At 36.6% G+C, this 17,595-nt stretch overlaps 1 protein-coding gene across 5 annotated transcripts; it reads right to left on the bottom strand.

The window, feature by feature from the left end:
* Window positions 1-3,659: 3,659 nt before the first annotated feature.
* LOC103716660 (probable methyltransferase PMT21) lies at window positions 3,660-13,312 on the bottom strand. Of its 5 annotated transcripts, none has more exons than XM_039118882.1 (8): window positions 13,096-13,312; window positions 10,463-10,754; window positions 9,527-9,675; window positions 9,169-9,364; window positions 7,977-8,187; window positions 6,486-7,158; window positions 5,242-5,319; window positions 3,660-4,370 (listed from the first exon to the last, which is right to left on the bottom strand). In XM_039118882.1, the coding sequence occupies exons 2-8, from the start codon at window positions 10,730-10,732 to the stop codon at window positions 4,157-4,159; spliced, it is 1,791 nt and encodes a 596-aa protein (XP_038974810.1). In that variant the 5' UTR covers window positions 10,733-10,754; window positions 13,096-13,312; the 3' UTR covers window positions 3,660-4,156. The 5 variants fall into 5 exon arrangements, with proteins under 5 accessions (XP_038974810.1, XP_008802979.1, XP_038974809.1 ...); XM_008804757.4 differs by lacking the exon at window positions 13,096-13,312 and adding an exon at window positions 11,802-13,075; XM_039118881.1 differs by lacking the exon at window positions 13,096-13,312 and adding an exon at window positions 12,765-13,075.
* Between the last annotated feature and the right edge of the window lie 4,283 nt (window positions 13,313-17,595).

Below are 17,595 nucleotides of genomic sequence, written 5' to 3'. Positions count from 1 at the left end.
TATTTTGTAATATTTTTAATTTTGTAGATATAAAGTTAAATTATCCATATTTATATTCATATTTTTTATATCCAATCTACGTCTATATTCGATTGAAACAAATATGAATATAAATTTTTGCACTATTCATATTCATCAAACAAATCAAATATAAATATAGGTATAGCATCTGATCTATATTTAATCCTATTTTAATCTAGTATTTTTCTGTTTGATTCAAACAACATCGTTTTTTGCTAGTTTGGATTTGTTTGGAAGTAAAATATTTGACTGTTATTTGCCGTTACGAAAACTTTTCATCTGAGATCATTGTGATCTATACTTTTTAAGAAAAATACAGCTTAAAAACACCTTTATAGATTTAAACAAATTATTTGCTTTTTATAAAAATTAAAAAAAAGCAGAATAGCAGCAAGATGACTGCCGTTATTTAGGATCCCCTCGTATAACTGTAGCATATCACAAGGCGTCCAACTGTAATAGCTGAATAGCTAGACCTGACCATGGTTCCGAAACAGCCGGTTCTGATTATGGAACCGCCAGTTTTGGTTCCACAAAAACCTAGAACATTAACCGGAACCGAAAATAGTCGGTTCGGTTCCGGTTCTAGAACTGCCGGTTCCGGTTCCGGTTCCGGTTCTAGACGGTTCTGGTTCCGGTTCTAGATGGTTTCGATTCCGGTTATAAAATTTTGAAAAAAATAGATTGTGTAATTAATTTGAAAAAAAAAATTAAATACAATTAGATTGTGTAATTAATACAAAATGATAATTTGTACCTCATTTTATTATTTACTCATCAATAGAGGGGGGTCGGTAATTTGGATCCCAAGAATTTGGGTTTGGAACATATATTTCCTTGCCTTTATTTGAGTGGGAGGAAAACATTTTTGATAATTGAATTGGAAAAAATGAAAATATGGGAAGGTTATAGAATGTGTAGAGAATTGGAATAGATTGAATAATTGAGAGAGTGAAAAATTGAGAGAGAGAGATTGGAAGATTGAGTGGTATGGTGAAAAAATTGATTTGGAAAAGTATATATAGTGTTGGGGATAATTTTTGTTTTCCAAAATGTCCCTCAAACTAGCCGTCTTTTAGTTGTTAGGAGGGGTAAAATAGTCGTTTCCCAAAAGCCCCTCAAAATAGCCGTTTTTAGTTGTTAGGAGGGGTAAAATAGTCATTTTTCGATTCGAACCGGAACCGAACTGCCGATTCCGATTTCGGTTCCGGTTCCGGTTCCGGTTTCTGTTCCGTCAAATCTGAAACCTTAACCGAACCGTATTCCTCAAGATTCCGGTTCGGTTAAAAATCGTGAGACACAGTTTTGATTTCAGTCCGATTCTTTTCAGTTCGGTTCTAGTTCGGTTCTTCGGTTAGAACCAAACCGTAGTCAGATCTATGAACAGCTCCCCACACCTAATTGCAATGAAACGTGGCACCTGTGGGACGGGCGAGCAGCCGGGACGGGCGTTACGTCATAACTTGAAAATAGCCGATAGTTCCTTTGTTCCTCTGCAAAAGTTTTGCTTAAATGGAACCGACGATAAGATATTATAGAATGACGTCATCTAGACTCTCATGCACCGCATGATTTTGTTTTTATTGGACATTCTTTCAGAAGTTTATGATTAGTGTAAGGGATACCGTACGATCGATGGGGCCCGGGGCGGGGGGGAAGGCCCGATTTCCGTCAAGGAGTCAGCGAAATGGTGACTGGAACCCACACCGGAGGTCTTTGGAGGAATCGACCGCCGAGATTTGTTCGTGGACCAAAAAAAAAAAAAAAAAAAAAAGGGTCTTCGCTTTTCCGTCAGGGAAAGTCTCGGCGATATTTGTTTGGTTTGGGCGTCAAAATCCCCGATGGCGACTTGCGGTAAGCGCACGGGTTGTTATCATTGCATGACCAAATTTTGGAGCAAAACTAGCGTAGGTGGAACTTAGCTAACAATTCAAATGGATGATATGTTAGATCAGACCACGTAAGACTGAAGTAGACTTTAGAAACCATAAGGTTTCTTCCATTCCATCTTGGCCAATATCTTGGATATCCTGATTTGCATGAAAATATCTTAACTATATTACCTCCTCTCATACAAACTGGGTTGATATGTTTTTTCTTATTCATTTTTACCTTCTTTAGATAAATTTTTAATTAATAAATCCGAAACTTTTACCTTCTTTACATAAGTTTTTAATTAAAAAAATTGAAATCAATAGCTACATATTGAACGCGATACGGGATTTATCATGAGGATCGAGAGTTCAACATTTTAATTCTAAATTGTTTGGTGAGATGAGTCTTGGAAAAATTTTAATTCTTTTTAAATTTTTCCATCGTTCATAAAGAAAGAGGTAAATTGAGACGCCAGTCACCAATATATCTGATATATTAGAATTTAGAAAATGGGGACAAAAAGAAAAAATAGAATTATTTTTTTTGGTAGAGAAATAAAAAATGGAATTGAGTGCCAAGACCCTGGCCTCATGCAATCCACTTGCACCCAACTAATGCTGGAATACACCCTCTAATTTTGCTAAAGATTGAAGAGATGGGTCATGACTTGAATGGAGGAATCAAAACTTCTTCAGAATTTAACTGTGATAGAAATAAAATGGACGATATTGAAGGAAGAAATGTGGATTTGTGATTGGTATCAAACAGTAAGACATGTCGATGTCTAAGCTGAAGGACTACTTGCATCACAGATGGGACATTGTGAGATAGAGCTGTTTTGTGCGGATAAGAACTTATGCATCTGCATCAAAGGTTTTAAGGACTGATGCTAATATTCCCCATAGAGAAGGCTTCAGAAAATTATTGCTTGAACCAAGTTATTTGAGTGATTATTCAAATTCATGTTAAGGTTTATCTTATCTGAAATTGGATGTTTCTTTCTTTTTTTTGCTCTAATTTATTTTAGGCACGATACCTTAGGCGAAGTAAAATGAAATACATATAGAATCTTCAATATGTAAGTTCACCAAATCATTATTACGCGACGAGCTTCAGCAAGCATTGATTTTGTCTTCACAAGTCAAAAGAATGCTGAGGCTAGAAAGAAAGAATAGGTGCACCTTAGTCTGCACCTAAACAGGAGCCAGACTCCTTTTGTTAGAGATATTTGTAGAGTTCAAACTCCAGTGTGCTAAAACGCTATAAATGACCTTACTTATAAAGTTCCACTGTGGAAATCACTCCAATTCTTAGAAAACCGTCACTACGCCTTTGAACATCTTAGTTGATCGTGGCATCATATTATTTCCTAGCACCTTTCAAGAGGTTTGAGGTGCAACCACTCCTTAAATGGATGTACTAGTTTGCAGCATTCCAATGACATGGTAAGTTGCGCTTGATGCCCGCTAGGACATCGAGCCCAGAGTCGAGGTGGAAGGCCTTGGTGATCTTCACCACTGGCTTGGCTCATGAGGTAGTGATTTCCGGAGGAGAAGCATCAGGGGAGAAAAAAATTACATAATTAAATTTAGGAACTTCCTAGATTCCCAGGTTAGGCTACAACCTGAGGTGTTCCTCCCCCAAATCCTTCGGCTTTAGCCATGCAAATCCTAAAGCAGGCGATGGCTTCAATGCTTTCTCCTTTTCTTGGGTACAGATGATGTTGAACTTCTCGATAAAAGTATGAACATTAGATCCATATATCATGGTAAATAATGAGAGATTCTAGGCTTTATATTTAAAATTCCTGGGGTGAAGAAGATAGAGATGTTCACAAGTCTAACAAACACAGAAACACAATAATATCTGGACATGCATGTTTCTCTATTCTAATGATCTTTCACTTCACTTGCATGCCCTGAATCAGTAGCACTCAAAACTCATCCAAGCATGCATAAAGTACAACTGATTTTGAGCGCCTTGCTCCCAAATCCTATTACAAATATACCCTTGCTATTGTCCTTTAATAAAGAATATCTGACAACCAGAATCTATTTTGGGTAATCTATTTTGAGTGTTCTAAGACAAAACTCTCGACCACCCGAGGGGATAAAGCAAACACCTCCGTCTGGAAATCTTTAAATGAGGCCCAATTATGAGAAGTCTGCACTGAATTGAATACTTTCATTTAAAGAATCTGAAGGTTTTCTATACCTTGTAGTTTTACTTGGAATTTTGCTGAGCCTTCCTTGGCTCCTACTTATTGCTGGCTGTACCAAAGTTTCTTCTGACATATTAACAGCTTCTCTTTCTCTACATTGTATTCAGTGTCATGTTTCTGGCAATTCCATCTCATGCCTCTGGCAATGGTTGCTATAGCGTCTATGAAATAGTTATTTTCACGGATTATCGCGTATCCATTTGGACGCAGGATCCGATCCATCTCAAGGAGAACATACTTCATCTCGCATCTGCTAGAATGGTAGAGAAGTCCAGGACATGTAGTTAAGCATGCTGATGCAGTCAAACTTGGTAAATACATGTAATATTGAAAAGAAAATAGACAATGGAAAATATGGAAACTAACAGGGAGTTTCTTACAAGAAATGAAATAGAACAACTATCAAGTAGGAGGTTGCTTATTTTGATGAATGCTAAGAACCATCTTCTAAGTGAAAAAATTTAGGAAAATCCACCATCATTATTGCAGAAACTGTTTTGATTAACATGACTCGACTACTATGAACAACATGTGTCATTGGTGTTTCATAGTGCTTCTGTACCAAGATAGAAGCTGACCTGATAAATTCATGAATATAAGACCCAAGTACGAAAATGAGCTTATGGTGCTGCATTTGTTCCTATGCTAGGGAATGTGTCAGTGCCTTTGTATCAATGACACACAGCAAGTCTCTCATGTGCTGCTACCAGGAGTCTTGCTTAGTTTCTTCGCTGGTGGTATTATTGCTTAGTTTCTCCTAAGGTTTCCCTTCGGTGCTTTTTTCAAGTTTACAGAAGCAATTAACTCTCCCCTGAGGGAAAGTTCCCCTCTACAGTGAACAAAGCTTGATCATCACTAAGCATTTACAAACAGTGAAGCCCAATTTGGAAGAAGAATATAAGATCTTTTACATGCTATGCTGAAATTTGTTCCTGACAGTTTTGATTTTTCCTTTTAAATTGCATCAATGAGTTTGGGAAGTTACTCATGAGCTTGCAAAATGAATGGTTAGTGATGCTTTTTATGACAAAGTCACAGAACATTCATTAAAATTAATGAGCTGTGCTAAAGAACAGAAGCTGTGCTTAAGAACAGAAAAGAGGAACAAGACTCTAATAGTTTACCTGTGACTTTCTGCAGTAAAAAAGCCATCAAGATGCAAGAGGTCATATGTTCGAGGATAAGTTGAGAATGCCTGACACCTACAAAAAGGATTATAAAAAAAAAAGACAAATAACTACCGAATCAATTTACTATAACTATAATTCCTGTTGTGCATATATTATCAAAAGGTCAGGAATATGTAGGTCATAATTCTATCTGCATCTGAACATTGGCATGCAACCAAGACATATGAGATGCATAAGTACCGGTTGAAGTATGCCAGCTAGCATGCATTCTTTAGCACAAAAATGTCCAGGAATGCAAAAAAAGAAGCATCTAGAAAAAAAAGGCCCACATTGCTCCGCAGGAATAATCTTTAGGATAGCTGTATGAAGAAATAGATGGACATTACATACATGTGGAGTCAAAGCACAATCATTGAATAAAATAACTTTGCCATTAAAAAGCCACAAGAAAACAAAAAACAGCCATGTTACAACTAGAATTTTACTATACTTAACTGAGAGAGTATAAAATATACTTAATTGAGAGAGTATAAAATATGTTGAGCAACGAGTGATGTAGACAGAGTCATGAAAAAGATGGTTCATAATACGAGCAAAAGAAATCTTAGTAAGTTCCAAATTCAGGATAGTTAGCAGTGGCTGCACACATGCATGGCCTAAGAATGTAAAAATTTAGTTAACAGAACCGTCCCAAAAGGGGCTGATACACGTACTGCAGGAAATTAGATTATAATAAAGTCTGTTCCTTTCCAATTGTGCCCCTTAGAGTAACTCCAAATGCAAAAATAATGGAAGGCTAAATTATCAACAATGAATATTTCTAGTAAATCTTAAAGCACAAGATATCTCATGGTGGCAAAAAATTGCAACTACAGCAGTCAAAAGTTCTCTTATAGAGTTATGATGAATAGCGATGACTCTTGAATCCTTTAAAAGTCAAAAAGGAAGGAAAGATGAGAGAATTTACTACAACCAAAAAGGAGACACTTCAGGAGAGTCTCGTATCAGATGATATGGATCTTGCATGGACTTGCACACATGCAGATGCATAAGATTTTTTTTTATGGTTCTTGATTTACAGAACCCCTTAAATGGATCATGTTTGTTTCATTAAGCTTGCCGGACGTAAAAATGCATAATCATTTGAAAAAGTTATGCACAAGTTTACATGCTCGGTGCACATATTTATATCTATGCATGTCTGAATGGTATAAATATGTATCAACATATTGACTTACCAATCATGATAGGTGCCAATCAGCCCCCTGTCATAGACCACACCAAGGGAATTTACTCCATAAGAAGAGACAACATTCATTACCCAGACAGGAGAATTGATAAGCGCTGCTGCAAACCCTCCATATAATGTATTCATATCCATGACATTTCGAATTTTATCACTTCCAAGAGCAGGAAGCAAGGTCTTGTAGTGTTTCACCCGCACCTTCCATTTACTGTCATCATGCTTGAACCCACCAGAGTTCCCATTTGGAACCATGGAGACACGTTCTGGAGCTATATGCAGCCGATTGGGCCATTTTGGGGTAGATTGCAGCCCCAACTTCATGAAGTTTTGGCTTGGGGTAGCTATGCAAGGGCGAAGTGGAACATACCATGCTGAATCAGGATCCATGCTGTCATCACATTTTGGTGGGTACGAAGCTGCAGTGAGTTGATTATAACAGCTATTATCTGGAGATTTTTGCCACACAGCAATGTCATCTTTTTTATTGTACAGTTTGAAACACATGCTCATGAGCAACTTCTTTAATTTGTCAAAATCTGCTTTCTGCTCTTGCACTGTGGTGTTCCACCCCCGCCAACGGTTTTCATAGTTTATAGGTGGTCCAGAGAGCACCCAGAAGCCACCAGGCCGAAGAATTCGGTGTATTTCTAACAGGTATATCCCACCTGAAACATAAAAAGGTTGAAATTTAGCACGGTATATCGATGTAAACATCTGGCAGGTTAAAACTGGTAATCCTCTCTCTCTCTCTCTCTCTCGGGGTGTGTGTGTGTGTGTGAGAGAGAGAGAGAGAGAGAGAGAAACACATGTAAAATATAAAAGAAATATCAGAAAAAAACTGCATACCTACTTTGCAGAAAAATGACAGGAAACATAAGAATTACCCAGGTGCTAAAAATTGGAGCCACCTATACCGTATCAACAGGGGGAACAAGAAGCAGTAAAAACAAGTATTTGAAACATTGTCAAGGATATGAATTATAACCTAATAGTGCAATGCACTAAAGGCCATGGATAAATGAACATAACTGCATTACAATATATTGAAAATCAGGCAGCATGGGAGCATGCCAACTTTAAAAAAGGACAGTCAAGCTTGTCGAAGATATTTGTTATATGTATGAAGCATAGAAATTTCGAGTCCAAAAAAAATAAAAAGGGATATATCCTCACCAAAAAGTTTAATTATTTTTAAGAATTTTTTAAATGATATATCAGATGAATTTTCACTAAAAATGAAATCGTTAGTGCAAAGCAACTGATAAAAAATTGAACTTTCTTCTCAGCTATTGAGGTCAACAGAATATTACTGTTTCCCATTCAAGTGCACAACGATCAGCATATATGCTGTATTTTTCTTTTAGGACATTTTCTTTGTGATATCTGACACCTCAAAATTTAACTTTTTGAGATATGGCATCGCCCACTACAGAAAAAAAGTGTCTTTCATGATCATCAAAACATGAGAGAAAGGAAAATTTACCAAATTCTGTCCACGGGATAAGGCATCTGGAGCAGTGAGCCATATCAAATGAATTGGATGGGAAAGGAAGACGTTGGGTAGAAATGATTCCTAAAATTGCTGGAACACCACGTTCAAGGGCAAACTGTACTTGAGCTTCATGATTATCTCTAGGTGCAAGAGAAACAGTTAAAATTCCACGATCTAACAAATCACCTCCCCAACTTGCAACCTAACAAAGCATGTGGGCAACATGGTTAAGTTTTGAACAACAAATATAAATTTGACTAATGCCGTTGACAAAAATGCAAAACAATGGCCCTCATAAGATATTTGAACCACTTGCTTTAAGCACTAGAAAATTGATGCATCATGAACAAGCTATATTTAAATATATACAAGATTGATTTTAAGCACCATAAACAATAAACAATAATGCTAATTGCCTCTACATATCTAAAATTAGAAGCATGGGACTATGAAATCTCTCCTGCAATATTTGATTCCCTTCCCTTACCACCTACTATGTAAGCAAGTTCAACCATGAACATGACAAAACAGCTATGACTTTTTCAATCGAGGGGGATGCTACTTAGATATATGTGCAGAACCTATTTGGAGATGATTTTCCGTCCTTAATGCCAAATAATGAACCACTAGAGAATGAAAAGGATCATGTTGAGTTGTTATGGTGGGTAGGCCAGGATAAGTAGAACGAAACCAGTACACTCAGCCGGAGTCAAACTTGGGACTTTATCAATTGAGGGAAGGGTGTCCACTCACTTTATCAGAATCTTATTGGCACTTGGACTCCCCCTCAACTCGTCCATTATCTCAAAATTTATAAAAAACGTGGACAACAAGAAAGAATTTGTAAGCATGTGCAAGAGTGAAATTCTAAGGAATCTTTTGTATGTACAAGAAGACCACAATTGGCATTCAGAATTATATCATACACAGAATAATCCAATGGTTAAGTAGAGTGTCAGCATGCAGACTCAAAGCTAAACGAAACCATGGGCAATCAACTGATGTGTGGGAATTTATTCCCAGCATATATAGTCATTTAAGAAAATATTAAAACAGGAATACAGGAAGAGATAAGTGACTGTAGTGTTGGTTTGACTGCTGTTCCTATACATCTCTGCAATGTAATAGCTATCTTCTCAAAAACCAAATTGTTATTGTAAGCAAATATTGAAAAGCAACTTACCCCACACCCTGTATCAATGGCAGTTCGGACAGTTCCATCCTTCATTCCAGGAATCAGTTTTTCCATCAAGTCAACATAGGCACCAACTCCTTTAGGAAACATGGTGCCGCCACCAGGAAAGTAAAACTTTTCACCTTCTTTTCTCAGCCAGTGTTGATTAGATTTCTGGTTGTTTATCCAGTCATAAGGTACATTTCTGAACCATGTACATGAAAGGAATAAAGCACTTATCATTCCACCAAATAGTAAGACTGTGGCTTTCATGGTCAATTATGAAGAAATTACAGAAAAAAGGATTCAAGAAGATGACAAACAAATCAACAAATTGAACAATAAAGATCAATAAATGATGACATACCTGTACCAGCACTCATCTCTGCTCTTTGGCCATCTGATTGGTGGCTTATATCCATCAGGAGGAGGCACTAAGCATTCTTTCCTTTCAGTCATTGGTGGACAATGGCGCTCCATGAAACTAAGCCTGTAATTACCATACTTCCTCCATCTCTGACAAAAAACAAAAAAGACATGAAGAATTAATACTAATATGCAGCATTCTTTCCAGCAAAACAAATTTTTGTAGACACCAAATAATGTGAATATATGGATCTCAGCAACACATATATACTATTTATGTGGATGAAAGTGCACCGTGTAAAGCTCCATGATCTTAACATACATGCAAATGTGTCCTGTGCAGAAGCACACATGCATAAGCACCAAGATTAGCAACCCTTGGGCATGTTTGCATGTAAACACTTAAGCTTTGAAAATAATCTTAGGGTATATTTAGTTGCAAGGAAACCCACAGAAGAGGAAAAGGAACAATAGGACTTTTACGTGGAAAATGAAAATTTTTCCAGAAAATTAGTTGTAAGATTACCAAATTTGTTAATTTTCTAATGAAACAAACAATTAGAAAACTAGATTTTCAAAGGAAAATAAGTATTACAAGCAATCATGCTTGCAACCATACCTTTTGCTTAAGAACATACAAAATCCTGTTCTCTTGAAAGACTAATTCCACTTCGGGAATTTATATCTAAGAAGGATAAAAGTATTTGCACTGAATAATTTACAGCCAGTATGCCTTTTCCCATTTATTTGGGGTTGTCTTGCTGAATCCTACAGTCCATTTGTATCCATCATGGGTCATATTTTTTAATCAATCTAGGCTTTTGTTACATTGTAGTACTTACTAGAAACTTTCTTTTGAGTTTATTCATGCTTCACCTTATAGTGCAGCTTCTATTACTCAAAAGGAAAAAAAATGGAATGCAGAAATTATGTATACCTTAGGGTCTGTGCATGGTGTGTAATCTTGATAATCACTACTACACTCAGGGAATGAAACAGACTTAATTTGAAGAGGAGCCACAGCAGTTTCCTTGCGAGACTGAATCCCTGGTGTCCCATCCTTCTTAAAAAATATGACCTTTTCAGAGCAAAATATGCCCCCAAGGTAGAATGAAGATCCACATAGTACTATGAACATCAAGGTCATGAGGACCATCCCAGAACTTTTATCAGGATAAGCTCGTGGCTTAGGATCTTTATTCTTCATTTTATATTCTGAAATTAGAAACCTGCAGGAAAGCAAGGCAATATAGTTTATAATGGTATAAAGCAGAACTGAAAATCCTTGACTGTTTCCAGTTAAAAATACAATCGCAAACAAATTGCGGCATGTAGACATATGGTGAATGTTGCATAACCATGAAAAACATCCGAGATCTAAAAGTAATCTAAGCTGAATAAAAAGCACAAAACAGGCAGAGAGAGGATCTATAGGATCATCATATATAAAGGCCAAATTGTTACACTCAGAGGAAGCATTTCAGGAACTTAAAATAGCTTCAAAACACAGCAATACATAGGACATAATATTGCATGCGTATGAAGTTCACGAACAAAATTATGCATAGGATTTCACAAACTCCTTTTTTCTTTTAATATACAAGGAAAAAAGGTAAGATTAAACCAAACATAATGCATGCCAATATAAATCCATAATGACACAACCTAAAGGACTGGATTGATAAGGTATAATTTTAGGATACTACTATATAAACAGCTGCACTTTACCAGCAAGGCCCATAACCTATGATAAACAAACTCTAACATAACTCTGGCCTGTAAATAGTAGTGATTGCAAAACACAATAAGCAGTTCATTATTTCACTTGCCAAATCTACCTCTAAATCATTTCAATATTTATGTTACAAAGTAATAAACAAGCATACAACTTTCGTATCTGTATTAAAAGTAAATATACAGATTAACCCGTAAACTTTTAGAATTATATTCTTTTACTAGTGCACCAGAAACAATTAGACTCAGCCTGAGAAACAACATCTTCATACAAATAAAGAGACCAGATCTGGAAAGGTAATTATATTTGTGCAACCTCAAAAATAAGGAGACAATTAACATGTTCTTACAAACACACTCAACATGAGAAATGATATCCCATTGGCAAGATCTATCAGTTAGAATTATATTGCAATTCCACCATGGATCTAAAAGTTCACCACTCCAAGTTAGATTTTTCAGTTCTTTTTTTTTTCCAAAATAAGGGAAGGGTTGCCTTCCGATTCATTAAGATAATGAAAGATGTAGTAAAAAATTACTACCTTTTATGTTGAAGAAAATAGCAATATATATATCCATGGATGGATCTGACCATCCCACAGCAGAGTTGCGATCCAATAACAATAGATCTAATTATCGCAAATCTGAATCTAGAAGCAGAGAACTTGACACTCCAAAACGATAAATATCAGATGATGATCAGTGCTTCAACAGAATATTTATAGAATTAAGAATTAGTCTACAGAAATTGTCAACAAGGTTGAACAGTTTGGTGATTAAAGCAGAGTAGACAGCAATGATGGTTGGTCAAGGGATCCGACTTTGGAGCAAAACTCCAACACCGATAGTCACTGAACTTACTGGTCCTCCTTTTATCTCAACCACGAGAAGATCATAAATGCTATGACAGGTAAATTATCCACTGTGACCTAAAAGGTACTAAAAGTCAACAACACTGTGACTCACTAAACTAAGAAATGCTACAGACAAAGAAGCAACAAGAAACTCTGCAGAAATAACACCTACCCCAGATTAGAGAGGAAATGAACCATAGTCACAGACACCAGTCAAATCAAAAACTTCAGACCAAAGCTCGACTATTATTATATTTCTAAATATTAAAGTGAATGATTCAGGGAAAAGATCGGCCAAACTAATATAAAAAAGTTAATCATTTCCGGACATCAACTTCCGCAAGAGAGCACCGAGTTTGGAAAGCCAGATCGGAAGAAAATACGAGTGAAAAAACCCAACCAATCCAATTCCCACTCAAAACTCCACAAATCCACTAGAAATAACGCTACAACGCAGTAAATGCATCAAAAGAAATTGAGCAAACAAGAAATTCCCGTCCGATCATAGCTCCCAGCTCTGAATCGCTGCGTCCTTTCACGAATTAAACTCAAACAAGAAAATCTTATAAAAGCCCATTCGAACTCAAAAACCGATTCTAAAACCCATCTTCGATTAACAATCAGAAAATTAAAAAAAAAAATCCAGCCGACCCGATTGTCGAATGAACCCCGGTGACGCAATCGATTATGATCCAAGGAAATCCCTCGTCACACATACAGAACCCCAGAAAATCCACGAACCCACTCAAAATATAACACTAAATCCAATAAATCCTTCAAAAGAACCAGACAAAATGAGAAATCTCCAATCAATCAGAGATCCTGGCTATAAATCTCTTTCCCGTTCCGAATTAAACTAAAAACAGAACTCCGAAATCGTTCGAGTCCAGATCTATGAGAGAAGTAGACCAAGAACGAGAACAAGGTAATGAAACAACAGCGGAACAGCAGCAGCAGGAGCACTTTGGACGAGAGACAATACCTCCAAGATCTCTCTCTCTCTCTCTCTCTCTCTCTCGCTCTCTCTCTCTCTCTCTCAATCAATCAATCAATGGATAAGAAAAGAGGAGAGCTAAGGGAGAGAGAGGTTGAGATAAGAAGATGGCACAGCCCGCAGCAGTAGTTATAGAGGGATGAGAGGAGATGAGGGCTGGTAAAACGAGAGATCTCAACTAAATCGATTGAAGGAACGAGAATTTTAGCGCGCGCTCCCTCTCTCTCTCTCTCCTTTTATAGCTGGCATTTGGCGGTGCGGCCCCCCTCCCCGCTCCCACCCTCTCTCCCGCGTTAAATTGCGAAGGGAAGAGGGAAGCTACCGCGGTCATGCAGACGGGTTAAAAGAGAAGGTAGCAACGCGGAAACTTGGGGAATAATAATAATAATATTGACGTAAGTTTACGGATAAAATAGTAGCAATGAACTCACGGACCTCTGAGCGCACCCACAGGGCCACCTCCTGAGCCCTAAGTCCGAACAACTCAATATATATATATATATATATAAAACGGACGACTCTATAGTATTGATGCAACCAAAAAAAATAAAAAATAATAAATTCCAACGAACAGCTTTTTCTTTCGGTTTATAGAATATCTCTATAGTAATTGACTATATATGAGGCCCCAATTTGTAGTCTGGTTGGCCTCCCTATCTACTCAATGTTTCTGCAACATATTTTTTTTTACTTTTTTTGATTTTCATTCAAAAATCAAAAAAATAATAATAATAAATTAATCAAATATGTACCATGAAAACTTTTTTATATTTTTAACTATTTATAAAGTTTTATAAAGTATTTAAACAATATCTATAAATTGAACCGAGGACATTATTTAAATGCAAGCTCTGCTTTTGTGTCCTATTCAACTAAACCAATAATTCTTAGATTCAAAATAATGATCAAATGTTATTGCTTTTGACTAAAAAAAAATATTTATATGATGAGTGCTAATAAAGGATTAACAATTGTGCAATTTTTTTTTTTTAACGAAAATCCATTCAATTAATACAATTCATTCTTTAGGATCGTAAAATTTCTAAAAGTTATGTAGCATCCAAGAATGTTAATAAAAAATAGATATTCAAATATTTTACTCGAATCGAATGGAGCGATTTTAACCGAAATTAAATGAGGAAGGTTTTAGTTATTGTTTTAAAAATCAAAAACCGTTTAGTTTTAGTTTTGCATTTTGGTTCTACTAAAGCCTCTAATGCGAAACTGAACTCGAACCAAACAGAACCAAACAGGATATCGAATTCAAAACTGAACATAACTGATATTTTTTAGCATCATTTGCATTTAACATAAACCTAGCCCTCTCATCTCATTAAATCTAAACTGTTCATAGACCATCGATGGGTAAATGACTAAATCGAAAAACCCTAAATGCTAAAGAGGTGGTTTTTTTCCTCTCCTCGGTTCTTCTTCACGATTATTGTATTGTTGGACTTATTTTTTTTGATGTAGTTGAACTTGTTTTTAACTTGAATTATTATATTTGTTGAATGGTTATATTATTATTTTAGAATTATTGAGTTTGTTGGATAGCTGTATTATTATTTTCGACATATTTATTAGTTGAGTTGGTATGAATTATATAACAATTATAGATAATTTTTTTAATTTAAATATTTGTATATAAAAATTTTAAAATAAATAAAAATTTTAGATTTTTAGTTTCGTTTTTGCGATTTTTTTCAGTTGTAGTTGTAAATTTTTATTTTAAAAATTATTTAATTTAGATTTTGGTTAACCACATTGAATCTATTCTTTTTGACATCCCTAGTAACACCTTCTAGTACTTTTCAAAAAAAATAATTCTATGATTTTTTTTTAAGTACAATAGTTCTTTACATTAATCTAAGGTGAGTGCAACCAACTGAGCCAAGATACACTACGTTGCATAAAGGTGCGGTATAGTTTAATGACATTTTTCGTGTATCTCAAACAAAGTCAAGCAGTTTATCAATACAAAATTTCAAATTAAAATAATATTTGATGATATCAACTATACTTTAATTCTTTTCATATTCTCGGCAAATCCAATACGTTAAAAAAATACGAACAAATAAACCATGGTCCACGCCCTCTCGCTGGCAATAATTTCCGTTTGGAATTCCAGGAGACCGAGCGCGACGCTTCCAACGCTCCCTTCCTTGGACGGTTGCAACGCTTCGAGCTCGCGACCGCAAATCTTGCGTCAGCTTACCGTGTGGGGCCCACTCTCTGCATGGTTTTCACGTCAAAGCACGTAAAATGATCATAAAGGATATCGATCTCGGCCGTCTGATCAAAGGTTCATCGCTTTCCGCGAAAGCCGCTTGGACGGCGATCACGTCGAAAACGGCATGAAAAGTACCAAACTTCACGATTAATCTGATGGTGGATGCTAAATATAGATTAACTACCAGGTTAGAGCCAGTCGAGAGTAAATTAAAATATATTTATACTTAATAATTTAAAAAATTTATATTCGTACTTTTAAAATATATTTTTATCTAATTTTTTAATTTATAACTTAATAAAATATTAATCAAAACGTTAAGCTTAAATGTAGGCTGAAAAAAATTAAAAATAATTAAAATAATTTTAAGTGATATAACAATCAGCCAAACACTCAAGGAAATATGTGTATTTTTTTGGTCCAAAAATAATTTCGACCTTTTATATGAGGTAAGTGATTTCACTAATTTTGTTAATTTAATTAAGTACAGAAGTATATAGGTTTTACAAACCATCAATATAAGTATAATAAATATAAATCTAAAAAAATAATTTATTTTATAAAATTATTTATTATTTGATACAACACCATTTTGGCATTATAAGCAATGATATTGTCCGTACAAAAATTGTAATTTAGATTAGAATAATTGTGACACAACTTTAGGCATTGACGATGGGTTTCTTTTCTTGTGAATTGCACTTTTTTTGAAATAAAATGACTAATAAACTAGTAGCTGTTATTTTTTCCTCAAAAAATACAATTATTGGCCTCTAGTCTAATTTTTATCTGAATATGTCTTACGTTCATCAAGACTCGGAGCAATGACTTCACTTGAAACAGTACGCTTACACCTAAGTCAAATAGTAGTCTATTTTTAATAGCTCAATATAGCAACCGTTCTCATTGGCTGCATGCCAAAATATACCAAGAGGCAGGAGATTCAAGTACCAAAAACAGAATAAATAATAAATAACAGTTTTTTTTATGCAAAGCAGTGTTATAAAGCATTTATGTTAGATTACCAGGATTCAAAAAAGGTTAAGATTACTTGCCGCTTGTAAAAATTATCAGATGAACCAGGTAGATCTAGAATGGTTTTATCTTAGATGAATTAATTTTATTCTAAGATAAAATTATTAGGTCAATTCATTTTATTTTAGATCCACGATGGTCCATAGGGCTGAAATTGGATCAGAAATAGACCATATACTAGCATATCTATTGTTAGAGTAGAGAAAAGGGATGCGTTCCCATAGGAGGTGTTGGGGAAAAAAATGGATTGCCCTGAAGCGCGTGAGCACACCGCCGGCACGTGATAACAGGTGCCCGACCTTAAGGCACGCCCGACCAGGTGCAGGCGCCCGACCTCAAGGCACGCCCGACCTCAAGGCGCCCGACCTCAGGCGCGCCCGACTTCAAGACATCTGACCTCGACATCCCTGACCTCAAAGCTCTGTGGCCCTGCAACCCTGGTCTCGGCCTAGTCGACCCTGAACGACTTCGATCCCAAAGAAGACCCAGTCAGAGAACAAGGCAAACTCCTCCACTCCGCCGGGAACCAAGCCTTCCAAGGCCCCATCCTGTGATCTCCATCTAAATGGCTATCAGCAATTAATGCGCATGGTCTCCACAGATCTCCGGCTTACTCAACAATAAATGCGCATGCTCTCCACGGATCTCCGGCTTACTCAAAATCCACGTTCAGTCATCTACGGCAACTCATTAATGCGCACGATCGTGCTCAATCATAATGGTAACTCATTAATTCACCCAGTCATATCTCAGGTAACTCTGCACCCCTCCTATAAAAGGGGAACTCCTTCCCCTTAGGAGGGGTCTTTGTTCCGCCGATTTCCAGTAACAATATATTCATCACCTTCTCCTAACTAAGCCCCCTCTGACTTAAGCATCGGAGGGCCGGCGCCGGAAACCCCGGCCACCGGCTTTTTGCATGTCCCCGGAGGACGTCGCCTGCTGACACGCCCGCCGGAGCTCCTCCTCCTCAGCTCGTGGTCGCCCCCAGGTCCAATTTCCAACAACAGGAGGTATTGTCTGCTTTGGAGGCAGGTCACCCTCGAGCCTCTTCGGCTCTTTGGGGAACCATATACCCCTCACGGCTTTGTCCTTTAAAAAGACGCCTTCTGAGAAAAGGGGTGTACCCCTCCTTAATAAGGCGCAATCCTTTCCGCTACTTAACCAATGTGGGACTAAGTCCCTAGCCCCCTCCACCTCCAACACTAGCTCCCCAAATGAAA

This window comes from Phoenix dactylifera, unplaced genomic scaffold, assembly GCF_009389715.1.
Source record: "Phoenix dactylifera cultivar Barhee BC4 unplaced genomic scaffold, palm_55x_up_171113_PBpolish2nd_filt_p 000437F, whole genome shotgun sequence".
NCBI classification, from domain to species: Eukaryota; Viridiplantae; Streptophyta; class Magnoliopsida; order Arecales; family Arecaceae; genus Phoenix; species Phoenix dactylifera.
The sequence above is the reverse complement of the archived record's forward strand: the minus strand, read 5'-3'. Positions and strand labels throughout refer to the sequence as shown.